Here is a 12770-nt window from a genome sequence, read left to right as displayed (position 1 = left end):
TAAACCACAGATTGTAATAACCTTCCTAAAAGCATCTTCATTTGTTTAATAGTAAAACCCTTTCACACCACTAAGAAATACTATGATGATAGATGAAATGTTAGACCCTGTTTCCTCCTCTTCTCCAAAGTTTCCATAAATAACTTTAACTGTTCACCTTGCTCAGTCCAAACTCTCCCTCTTCATCCTTCGGGACACCGTAGTTTCCCACCAGAGGGTAGGTGAGTGTCAGCAGCTGGCAGTGGTAGGACGGGTCAGTGAGAGCTTCGGGGTATCCGACCATTCCTGTCTGGAATACTGAGCACACAAAATATTCATCAATACATGATACAGTATGATATACTTTATTATCCCCGAGTAGGCAGACATGTGACACAGTGATTCAGCTTTTTGTTCATGTTTAAAGCCGTGGTTTGTGGTGTGGTTGCACTCCACATGTTAAAGGACTCTAGTAAACCATCAGCAGTGTTGTGTGTCGTCTGTCGCACCGAACTACGCTGGAAAATCAATCGCTTTCATGCTGCGTTGCACAGCAGCACAAGCACACGTCTGGTAGAACATAATGTGGCCTTGTATCAAGTCATTATTGCCTAATCTTCAATTTGGCTTGTTACAACATAGTCCAATTTTCACAAAATTCCAAGTTCTTATCTACACATTCCTCTGCCAAAACACATCCAGGGGCGGATTTACCGTTTGGCAAGTTAAACAACTGCCTCAGTTTTACTTAAGAAAAAGCAAATACCAACATTCCCAGTTAGAGAAAGGCTGAAAATAAAGCATGTCAGAGTTTGTCTGGGGCCCCCAAATCACTAAATCCGCCCCTGAACACACAAGAGGTGACTGAGTGATAAAGTGAGATAACAAGCAGGGTTGTAATGACACTGAAAACGTGCTCCTTGATGGATCATCTCTATGTGGGCTGACATGGTTATCTTCCGTTTAATTGACAGATGTTTGAATGGAGTTTGGCACGGTGCTATAGAGCAGTGGTTCCCAACCACCAGGGGTCGCTAGATTAATCAAAAGGGTCGTGAGATGATTGGACAGGACAGGATACAGAAAGAAGAAACATATTTTTGACACAAAATTTTGATTTATTGTCAAGCTTTCTTCTAATTTTTGCTTTATTTGGTATGTATTACAGCAAATCCACAAGTTTCATTCAAATTTCCACATCACACTTGTGTGAATTGATTATTGGACCAGGATTGGCTCCAAATTAGTTGTGATGTCACAAACCCCGCCCCTTAAAAAATCGGATTTTTAATGAGCTCAGAGAAACTTTCATCCTTCAGCAGATGAATGTTTAAAAAAAACGACTCTGCACATACATCATTCTGCACAGTGAAGATCAAATAATCAACTGAAAGAACAAGAGGAAATACAGATTTTTGAGTGGAGGGGGCCTTTAAAGTTTAGCTAACACTCACCAACTTCTCCCGACACCGACACATCTGCACCAAAAAGGCGGCCTTTAAACGTCGTACCGTCCTCTAACATCAAGGTTGCCATCTTTGTCATTTTTCCCTCCTCAGATTAGCAGATGCTAACTAAACTTCAATGACTGTTACCGGAAAAGATTGAGGGATGTTTCAGATCCGGGATGAGCTACGGCCGGCGGGTGAACACGTGAAACTCACGCCGCGCCGGTAGATAGGAGATGCAGATGAAACTCCAGATGTGACCGCCGGCCGAGCAGGGCCCTGTCCGCGTCCTAACTGGGTCCGGTGTGAACACGAAAGACAATAAAACGCAAAAAGAGGGGTTTTGTTAGGTAATTTGCCGGTTAGTCGGACGGGAGGATGGGAGAAGGTGCTCCACACGCCGCCAGCAGTGTGGAAGTGAGTGGGCCCGCCGCATGAACCATACGACCCTACGCAAAGTTTTTTTCCTAGGATGGCGAAGGTATGACCCGCCCCCCCTCTGCCTCTGATTGGCTAGTAGTTGTTGCCTTCGTTGGATTTGGTTGGTTAGCTTTAGGTATGAGGGGTGAGATTGGTGAGAGTCACACTAAGAATATCAAGGTCAGCCAATCAGAGGCAGAGTAGGGCGGGTCATAACTTCGCCGTCCTGGGGGGAAAAAAAATATTGCGAACCCAGGTGTTACACCGTATTTGGTGACCAGACAGATTCTGTTACCTGCAGTACTCACAAAGAAGTGCTCAGATCCTTTACTTAAGTAAAAGTATCAGTACCTCAAAGTAAAAATACTTCATTACAAGTAAAAATCCTACATTTAAAATCCTACTTAAGTAAAAGTGTAGAATATTCCCGATGAATTTACTTAAAAAAATAAAGTTAAAGTACTACTTTTACAGATAAACTCATTTTCTGCAAAATTAGAACTTTTACTTTAGTACTTTAAGTAGGATTTTAAATGCAGGATTTTTACTTGTAATTAAGTAATTTTACATTGTGGCACTGATACTTTAAGTAAAGGAAGTGAGTACTTATTCCAACACTGCAGGCCACAGACTCTGACTAGTCACCAATTATTGTGTAACACCTGGAATTTGACGCAACAACATAACGCGTTTCCGTTCAATATTTTAACTAAATAAAAGCTACTTAAATAAAGTTACCATGTTTATGGGATGTATATTGTTGGTTGCTATTTGAAACAGTACATCAAATGTACCTTCAAACTTATATATTGTGCTATTATTTTCAATTACAATCGACTAAAATATCAAAAATGGCCCATTGTCTTCAGTTTGTCTCCCAAATAATATAAGGGACAAACATTATAACTCTCAGCCCATTTTGCACTGTTTAGCATCTGCGATGGAAAATCCGAACCAGGTCACAGAATCAGGCCACAGACTCTGTGTGACCTGCTCTGACACAGACACTGTTTGTCCCTTATCAGAGAAACAGATCAAATCTGGACTGAACATGTGCTGATAGCTTTTATCTTTCAACTCAAACTAGTCTGTCGGTAAAGGACGGGTTCTCAATTTTTCAAGTGTCTTAAACCAGCAGTCAGGTGTCCATATGAACAGTGAAAGAGGTTTTCCTCGCTGTAATCATTCCTCCTGTTCATACTGGCTATTAAAAGATCTTCAAATGTGCTTTCAATGTAAGTGATGGGGATCAAACTCCACAGTGTGTCCACAGTCATTTAAAGCAAAATATATAAGTGCTACGAATAAATAGGCTACTTTCTTTTAAGGAAGTATGAGTGGGGATGTAGCTCAGTGGTAGAGCGCATGCTTTGCATGTATGAGGCCCCGGGTTCAATCCCCGGCATCTCCACAATCTTTTCTTGTTGTAGAAAGATAAATCTCGGCTATGTGAGCGTGTAACACATCGGACTTATTAGACTGCTCTTTTATAAACTGCGAAAAGGTCATAAATGTAACGTAAACATATAATATTGTATGTTTGTGTCAGTTATTTATTACGTAGCTCGCTATATATGACGGAGATATGTCACAACTTTGAAAAAAGGACATGAAGTCTAAGAAAAGCTCCGTAAAGACTGAAGTTTAGATTCTCTCCAACACAGAATTTAGTCGTAAATCTTTCTGCATTGTCTCTGATAACTAGCTTAATTTAAGATAAATGAATTAACGTTAACCGTTAAAAGCTGAATATGGCTATTTTGGGGGGGAAATGGCATGTTACTTACACCCCAAAGCAGGCTGTACACTCGACATTTATTTACAATAGCCGCACTGTTCTTCTTTAGTTTCTATTTGTGTCTGAAATACATTTTTCGAAGCTAAATGACACAGCAGAGAAAACCCATTTGACCAGACCGCTGAGATTTCCCACAGTCTTAAACGCAGCAGCTACGGTAACTAAGGAGATCACCGTTATGTTTACTACAAAGATGTCCTCCCTGCTAGCTGTAGAGCTGGTCGACAAAATGACCATAATTTAGAGATTCCTCTTTATATCCGCACTAATATCATTCTTCCCCCAACAACGAGCTTCCGACAGACTTCCAAAAATGCAACTGAAGCATCTAAAGACACTTTTAACCCCCCAGGTAAGTTCAGTGACAGGTTAGCTTATGCTAGCTGATGCTACAGAGCCTGATCAGTTACTGTAAAAAAAAGTGTGCGTTAATGATCTTATAACATCTTATCACGAAACACGAATTATCTCTTGTCACTTCGGTATTTAAGTGGTTTTACTGAGCCACGCTTAATTTTATTTTAAATATATTTTTTTCTTTACAGTTACCTCAGTTTGCTTGCTAGCAACTGTGATGCGTTATTGGGTTGAAAAAAAGACAACAAATTCATCACAGAATCAACCGTTGTGTTTGTGCAGTTGTTGTTTAACCATAAACTACATCACATAAGCTTAAATACTTGAATTCTGCTGTGGAGTTTAGTGCAAGCTCCAGTCCTTACACAACATAACGGGATGTATCACGATCCAACAAGATGCTCCTCTGAGGCGGTGCTTCCCAACCTATTTGGCCTGTGACTCTTTAAAATAAAGCAAAGTCTACCTGGGAGCCCTCTTCACATGTTACATTGTCTACCAGTTAAGTTACAGATTATTGTCTTGATTCATCAGTTAATTGTTTTGTCCATAAAATGTCAGAAAATGACAAAAAAAAATCTGTTAAAGTTCCCCACAATCCAAGGTTTTGTCTGACTAACAGCCCCAAACCCAAAGATATTCAGTTTATTGTCATGTTCGACACAGAAAAGCAATAATTCATCACATTTGAGAAGCTGAAACCAGCTTATTTTCTTTGCTTAAAAACGATAATTCAATTATCAAAATAGTCCTGACCCCCAGGTTGGGAACCACTGCTTTAAGGTATCACTTGTGACTGTTTGTTTTCTGCGTCTCTATAGGAGGGTGCTGCCAAAGTGACGTGCATGGCCTGGGCACCCAACAACACCAAGTTTGCTGTTTGCACTGTTGACAGAGTGGTGCTGCTCTATGATGAGCAGGGAGAGAGACGAGACAAGTTCTCCACCAAACCGCTGGACTCCAAGGTGGGACAGTGAGACATTTACTCTGTACTGTACAGTACGTGAGATACTTGTACTGAGATACTTGTACTCAAGTATTTCCATGTGATGCTACTTTATATTTCCACTCCACTACATTTCAGAGGGAAATATTGTACTTTCTACTCCACTACATTTATTTGACAGCTTTAGTTACTTTTCAGATTTTCCCTCTAAACTTCTCACATGCTTTCATTTCAATAAATGTTCAAATGATCCAATATTTCAGCAAAAATCAAAGATGAGAGAAAAAGTCTAAAAACTGAAAACAGATTTGTGTATCAGAACTTTGTTTTTTCTTCTTTCCTCTCCCATTAATCATCTCACGACTCCTCAGATTTATCTGCTGACCCTTTGGAGGGGCCCGACCCCTAGGTTGGGAACCACTGGACTAAACTAGCTAACTGTATATAAAGTAGTGTAAACTAGCTCCACCTCCAGCAGCTACAACAGTAACATGCTGCTCTAACACTGATGCTTCACTATTAATAATCTAATGATGTCATATATAATAATATATCAGTCAGAGGGACCAAACCACTACTTTTACTGCAATACTTTAACTACATCAAGCTCATAATACTTATGTACTTTTACTGCAATACTTTAACTACATCAAGCTCATAATACTTATGTACTTTTACTGCAATACTTTAACTACATCAAGCTCATAATACTTATGTACTTTTACTGCAATACTTTAACTACATCAAGCTCATAATACTTATGCACTTCTACTGTAGTAGGGTTTTTCATGCAGGACTTTTACTTGTAATTAAGTATTTTTACGTTGCTGTGTTGATACTTTTACCCATTAGTGTGACTCCAGTGGACACAAAGCTTTGTTGGATTAAAGTGTTTGCTTATGTAATAATACTTCGATCTGTGATCTTTTGACAGTATGGAAAACAGAGTTATGTCGTCAATGACATGGTGTTCTCACCGGACTCCACCAAAATCGCCATTGGACAGTCTGACAACATCATCTTTGTCTACAGAATCGGAGAGGATTGGTAATGTCGTTACATTAAGTTTGATTTTTCTGTTTGCGTTGATGCAACTAAACGGTGTTTTATTTATTTTTACTTTTAGGGGGGACAAGAAAGCCATCTGCAACAAATTTGTCCAGACAGTAAGTCAGCACTTGTAGATGTTTAATTTAAGCAGTGAATGTTTGAAAAGGCAGAAACTATGTTTTATTATCAACATTTAAAAAACATTTTTTTGTAGATTTGAAGTCATCAAAGGCTGAAAACAGATCATAAACATGTTAGAAATAATGCTGTGTTGGTTTTACAGTTTATTGTGTTAATATAATGTAATCTAATGTTATGTTGAAATCATATATTTGACATCTTTCCCACTTAGAATTCTGACTTTAATGGTGTTTTAATTTTTGGAAAAGCTTTTTTTTTTCCTGGTATGAAGTTTGAATTTCCAGCTTTCTGTCATCAGTTCCCTGATCTTGTCACGTTGTTCCCTTTATCTCAGAGCGCTGTGACGTGTCTGCTTTGGCCTGCAGAACATGCGTTTGTTTATGGATTAGTTGACGGCAAAGTAAGTCAACAACATGTTCGCACCACTCGTCAGAAACCCAAAACCTCATGTTAATGTGCACTTAACATAAAGTTTGTTCCATATATTATCATCTGTAATATGATGCTTGTAGCTGCACTGATAGTGTCCTTCTATGTTTATTTTGACATTTTAGTTCCCTGTGGTCTAATTTTTGTGTCAAAGGTGTTTTTTCACCTTGTCAAGACTTGAATCTTTTTGTCTTAACACAGACTCTGAGTTTAAATAATTTCTATTTAAATAATTTCTATTCTGTTACGTAGCAAAAGACAGTTTTTTTATTTTAATGAACAGTTGTAAAAACTGCCACCTGCCTTGTTGCAAACATATCAGCCTTAAAAAGCCGTTTTAGGTTGGATGATAAAGGAAACTTTGCATGTTTAAATGAAAAATATATTGAAGTTTCTGATTCTTTTCACAGGTTCGCCTCGCCAACACTCAGACAAACAAGTCGTCAACCATCTACGGCACCGAGTCCTGTGTCGTCTCACTGACATCCAAGTAAATACATATTAATATGAAACTATAACTAACAGATTGTATAAGTGGCACCGTTGGTTTGTCAATCCCAAAACATCTGGGGGTAAAAAATGATACATGCATGCTGGTCGTCCTTCTCAAAATGCAAAGTCAGTCGCCAATTTTTACAAATGATCTGCTTGTGTTTTTCTTTCTTTCTCTCATGGTTCAGTGTTTCTGGTAAAGGCATCCTGTCAGGCCACGCTGACGGGACAGTCGTTCGTTACTTCTTCGATGATGAAGGCTCAGGAGAGTCTCAGGTACTAACAGACTCAAACTCTCCCATCATGTACTGAATAGACTTGATACCATTTGTGTATTTGTGTATTTTTCTATCTTAGTCATAAATTAAAATGTAATTAATGCAGTTTTTTTTTTTGAATTAATTCAAATATTTTCCTCACACAGACACATTTTAGGGTAAAGGTTAGTCTGTGCCACTAACAAAACACCTCTTGACACACTGTGACGCAGGGTAAGCTGTTGATGCATCCGTGCCCGCCCTACGCGCTGGCCTGGGGCGCAAACAGCATCATGGTGGGCGGCTGCGACAAGAAGGTGGTGGCCTACGGCAGAGAGGGTCACGTCCTGCAGACCTTCGACTACAGTCGCGACCAGACAGAGAGGGAGTTCTGCGTCGCCGCCACCAGCCCCAGCGGACAGTCCGTCGTGTTCGGCAGCTATGACCGGTCAGTATCTGACCTCTCGGTTAAAACGCAGATTAAATATCAGCACTGTGGTTCCCGTCAGCCATAGTGATGTAAATAAAACAACATCTCAGATCATTTGTTCAGTAAGTTCTTCCTGATACTGGGTCCAGGTTGCGGGTGTTTAACTGGGCTCCGAGGAGAGGTGTGTGGGATGAAGCCAAACCTAAAGAGATTCTCAACCTCTACACCATCACCAGCTTGGCCTGGAAGAAAGACGGATCACGCCTCTGTGCTGTAAATACTTTCTTTAATTTAATCTCAAGTGTGACTTCAACGCCAGCCACCATCCAGCGTAACAGTATAACTTAGCTGTGAAGCTAAGAAGGCTTTTTATGGCCACTTAAGTAACCTGGTTTTAGTCTCTAACTCTTAGAATAAACAGTTTACTGCATGGAAATACTGTGTTTTTATGCAGCCACTAAAATGCATTTCTTCTGCTGCTGCTGTTATGATTAAAATCTGACCTAAAACACAAATCAGTAAAGAATAAATGTTTTCTGTGTTTGACAGGGGACACTGTGTGGAGGAGTGGAGCTGTTTGATTGCTGCCTGCGGAGGACGATCTATAAGAACAAGTTTGAGATGACCTACGTTGGCCTGAGCCAGGTAGAGACCGAGACAATGAGGGAAATAGTTTGGCAGAGCAGAGGAACAAATAAGTAACTCAAACCCTCGTTTGTTCTCCTCCTCCCGCCAATTAACAGATGATATGAAATTGAAAACAGTCCAGTTGATTGCTCAAGAAAGACCAATAATTCAGATTTGATTAATTCAATACAAAACGAGTTCAGTATCTCAATTTCATAATTAAGAAACACAAATTAAGGTTCTGGAAACAGTCATGCAGGTTTTTGTTTCGCTGCTAAATATATTTTAGATTTTACATGAACAAGAAACTAGTTAAAAAACATTTTACATGATCTGGATCCACTAATCAAACCGAGCTGTTCACCAAACGATCACAACATAAATGTGTTAAAATTTACTTATTATATTCATATTTATTAGGAATATCACCAACTCTGATTTTGTGTGATTGATTCTGCATTGATTGATATGCATATTTTTTATACTAAATTGTTTGGAGATAGTTTTAGGGACAAAATGTAAATATATATATATCTATATATTTTGTGTTGTCCATTAAATTAATCAAACCATCCCATCATTCTGGAGAGCAAATATTATCATCTGAGGTCTTTTATAAACCTTAGAAACTGGTAGAAAGACTTTCTTGTATTTGTATTATCAGAGAATAATAATGCTGATAGAAATACATACAAATGAGTCACTTCATTCAGAAATCAATCTGGACTTTAATGATTAACGGAAAATAGTTAATTAAAACACGGATGGTGCAGCCACTGATTTGAAAAAAAAAAAAGATACGAATTAAAAATGATGAGATTACGACAGAGAAATTCCTTGAAGCGGACAGCGGACGAGCAGTAATTACACTTTCCAATAATGAACCGCCGTCGCTTCCTTAAAGAAGTTTTGATTTGATTCAGTCTGCTGGGTGTTGATAGACAGCTGATAGTTATTTTACTTATTTGCAGTGTGTATTTAAACAATTAAAACTCGACTCATAAAGGATTGTTGATCCATTCCTGTAAATCACAGAATTTTAACCTCTAAACCAAATTAAATATTGATAATTCTTCCTCCTCTTCTAGGTGATAGTGAGGAACCTTTCCACGGGGACGCGGGTCGTCTTGAAGTCCTACTACGGTTACGAGATAGAAGAAGTTAAAATCATGGGCAAGGATCGTTTCCTGGTGGCTCACACGTCCGACACGCTGCTGCTGGGAGACCTGCTGACAAATAAACTGAGTGAGGTAGGACTTAAAGGATCTGTCCACCCAAATCACAAAAAATAGATTTGAAATATCTTCCTTCCACCCTAATTCAATGCAGATGAATGTAATGTCATATGAGGAGCCCAATGAACTTTGAACAAGTTATTTTACATGAGTAATTCCACTGAAAACTGTCTTTGAACAGCATCACCTCCTGTAGTTAGTGTCTGTTAAAGTATGTCAGCTCAGCTACAACAAACACAACAAAGCAGTAACCATCATTTCACTTTGTGTACATCAGCAACGAGAATACTGACTGGAATAAAACTTGGTCATTACCGTATAAATTTTGTGCATCCTATAAGACCAGAAAATACACGTAAAAACTCCAAATAACATACAACATAACATAAACCCCACAAATGTTTTGTTTCATGTTTTTTTGACGTATTTATTAATTATTATTAGTTTCTGTAGAAAGGATAATGAATCAGTCACATTTTAGTTTTCATTTCCAACATAAACATAATTTTAAATTTTATACTAAAGATGTTACAGGATATTTTAAATGCAAAGACTAAGATTGATTTTATTGTAAATATAATGGTTATAATGGGAAAATGGTTTATTCACAAAGGTCGCTTTTTCAAAAAGATTCTCAAAACAAAGAATATATGCACAATTAATTATTATCAACGACATTTTTTGAAACATGCAGAACTCAATCTACTATGTTTTATTGAAAAAATAAACAAACATGAAAGAGTCTGACAATCAGCTGTTGCACAAAAAATATACAAAAAATGCAATCTGACTGTGACAATAAAGTGATGAACAGACGATGGTGATGATAGTAACAATGGCCGCAATGGTGACGATGGTGATGATAGTAACAATGGTCACAATGGTGACGATGGTGATGATAGTAACAATGGTCACAATGGTGACGATGGTGATGATAGTAACAATGGTCGCAATGGTGACAATGGTGATGGTCAACAGAAAATATCAGAGCTCTACTAACTCCCTTTGTCCAAAAACTCCCGCCACCACCTAAGTGAACAGGTTACCATGTGTCAAGCAACATAAGTGACGCAATATGTGATGCCCACGTCAATATATAAACAGAAATAACAACATATTTTGGCTCCTACAATTATTATTCTGACATTTGAATCCAAATGTTAATTCTGCTGCGTCTCTTCCAGGTGCCGTGGCCAGGTTCTGGAGGGAACGAAAAGTTCTTTTTTGAAAATGAAACAGTAAGTACCCAAACGTGTTCTTGGCAGCGTTCAGACTTTCTCATGAAAAACACATTGACCTGCTTGTTTTCCCCATCAGCGGTGCCAAGGAGCACAAAAGGCCTATAATTGAGTAGAACATAACCACGTCTGCCAAGCAGGTTCGTATTTCAGGTCTTGAGTCACGTCTCGTGCTCGTTTTCAGGTGTGCATGATATTTAACGCCGGGGAGCTGAGCCTGGTGGAGTACAGCAACAACGAGATCCTCGGGTCCGTCAGAACAGAATTCATGAACCCGCATCTCATCAGGTACGTTCAGTGACACAAAACAAACACATCTCATTAAATTGCAAAGAAACACCCCCAAACAGGTCTGTGTGACTCCAAGAAGACAGCTGCTACTGATCTACTGTCTGCTTGTTTTGATGAATGTCAGATTTATAAAATAATACCAGATTTGAAGCTGCACAGGGAATTGAAACAGAGAAAGGAGATTTTCAGCAGTGATTTTGCTTACAAAACATCTGATTAATCACATGATATATAAATATATTATTAGGATTACTGTATATGTTTCATTGTCTTACAGTAGAGAAACAATAGAATAGAATTGAGGACGTTGCAGGTTACATAGTTAGTTAATTGCGTGTCAAATTGTGCAAGACGCCTTTCATAAAATCTCATTGTGAGAGTCTGGTCTTAAATTTATGACACTGTCAGAATTTTGCCTCTGGCTGTTTTTGGTTGTCAAAACGCCAAATTTGTTGTGGTTGGACATGTCTAACAGTTAGATCACAGTTTCAGACTGACGCACAAAGATTTTACCACATTTCTCTCACAACTGTCACAACTTTCGACCCAAAGCTGCACAGCGTAGAAGATCCTTTAACCACAAGGCCACCGGGATCGTGTCAAATTAAGACGACTTAAAAGACATTTATTGATCAGATAGTCATAATCATATTATTTTAATGAACATGACATATAAACAATAACAAATTCATATACTTAATATGCAGTTTGAATCTCATTACACAAGTTTGACCACAGTCCTCTTAACAGACTGTGTATTTCCATGTCTGACCAGTAGATGGCTGTATTGAGCCGTGCAGAAATCTCAGGTGTCGTTACAGTGAAGCTGAGGGGAATTAATTGGAGATCAGCGCTGATGTATTCAGCCTGATAGTCAGCATGTTAACGTATTCAGACCTGTCAAACATGTCAGGACCGACAGTCCCTCGGTGACTGACTAACGTTGAGGCGAGCAGGTTTCAGGAGATTCTGACTTGCTCTTCGCCTCCGGCCGGACGCTGCAGCATGACAACATCATGATCAGGGTTTCTAGTATGATGAGGAACAGCTGAGGCCGGTTATCCTGAGCTGATGATGGATTTTATACTTAACATGTTTATAATCATGTGTTGAATTCAGTGATGCTACATTTAGCGATGTGTTGAAAGGTTTATTAAAGGTGTGTTTCTGTGTGTTCAGTGTCCGTCTGAATGAGAGGAAGCAGAGAGGAGTGGAGGACAACAAAAAGCTGGCGTATCTGATTGACATAAAGACCATCGCTGTTGGTAAGAGTGTGTGTGTGTGTGTGTGTGTGTGTGTGTTTGTGTGTGTGTGTGTGTGTGAATGGGGATGGGGTCACTGAGGTGTTGGACACTTGGATTTAAAATTTTATGTTTTACTGTCAAACTGAAAATGCTGATTTCTGATATTTTGTGCTGAAGTTTGTTGTGATGCTCCTGGTTTACTAGTAGCACTGTCCTGTACAGCTGAAGCAGTTAGTTGAATAATAGATTAGTTGATTGACTATTCAATAAAATGAAAATTAATTGTCAACTATTCTGATAAGTGATTAAACATTTAAGTAATTTTACAAGCAAAAATGCCAAACATTTGCTGCTTTTCTTTGTCTTATGTGATTGTAAAGTGAATAAC

General features: G+C 38.7%; 2 protein-coding genes and 1 non-coding gene across 5 annotated transcripts in view; 2 read left to right on the top strand and 1 right to left on the bottom strand.

Moving 5' to 3' along the window:
- The window catches only part of cad (carbamoyl-phosphate synthetase 2, aspartate transcarbamylase, and dihydroorotase), a 30177-nt gene extending 25788 nt beyond the window's left edge, over nucleotides 1–4389 (bottom strand). Inside the window, exons 1-2 of one of the 3 annotated variants that reach the window (XM_067572556.1) lie at nucleotides 4368–4389; nucleotides 158–297 (exon numbers count right to left, since the gene is read on the bottom strand). In XM_067572556.1, coding sequence (XP_067428657.1) covers nucleotides 158–297; nucleotides 4368–4374 — 147 coding nt within the window. In that variant the 5' untranslated portion in view covers nucleotides 4375–4389. Of the gene's footprint in view, nucleotides 1–157; nucleotides 298–1433; nucleotides 1869–3670; nucleotides 3746–4367 lie in introns of those variants that run through there. The other 2 variants (XM_067572557.1, XM_067572555.1) reach the window with 2 other exon arrangements.
- On the top strand, nucleotides 3187–3258 carry trnaa-ugc (transfer RNA alanine (anticodon UGC)). The gene has a single exon. It is a non-coding gene; the product is annotated as a tRNA-Ala (tRNA).
- ift172 (intraflagellar transport 172) overlaps nucleotides 3831–12770 on the top strand; it is a 45880-nt gene continuing 36940 nt past the window's right edge. Inside the window, exons 1-14 of the mRNA XM_067572559.1 lie at nucleotides 3831–3997; nucleotides 4824–4967; nucleotides 5883–5995; nucleotides 6075–6114; nucleotides 6474–6539; nucleotides 6979–7058; nucleotides 7249–7336; nucleotides 7551–7765; nucleotides 7897–8020; nucleotides 8297–8392; nucleotides 9463–9624; nucleotides 10794–10847; nucleotides 11032–11135; nucleotides 12318–12403. Of these exons, the coding sequence (XP_067428660.1) occupies nucleotides 3959–3997; nucleotides 4824–4967; nucleotides 5883–5995; nucleotides 6075–6114; nucleotides 6474–6539; nucleotides 6979–7058; nucleotides 7249–7336; nucleotides 7551–7765; nucleotides 7897–8020; nucleotides 8297–8392; nucleotides 9463–9624; nucleotides 10794–10847; nucleotides 11032–11135; nucleotides 12318–12403 (1411 nt within the window). The 5' untranslated portion in view covers nucleotides 3831–3958. The remainder of the gene's footprint in view (nucleotides 3998–4823; nucleotides 4968–5882; nucleotides 5996–6074; nucleotides 6115–6473; nucleotides 6540–6978; nucleotides 7059–7248; nucleotides 7337–7550; nucleotides 7766–7896; nucleotides 8021–8296; nucleotides 8393–9462; nucleotides 9625–10793; nucleotides 10848–11031; nucleotides 11136–12317; nucleotides 12404–12770) is intronic.

This window comes from Thunnus thynnus, chromosome 18 (assembly GCF_963924715.1).
Source record: "Thunnus thynnus chromosome 18, fThuThy2.1, whole genome shotgun sequence".
NCBI lineage: Eukaryota > Metazoa > Chordata > Actinopteri > Scombriformes > Scombridae > Thunnus > Thunnus thynnus.
Note: the sequence above shows the minus strand (reverse complement) of the source record. Positions and strands in the feature narration are given on the sequence as shown.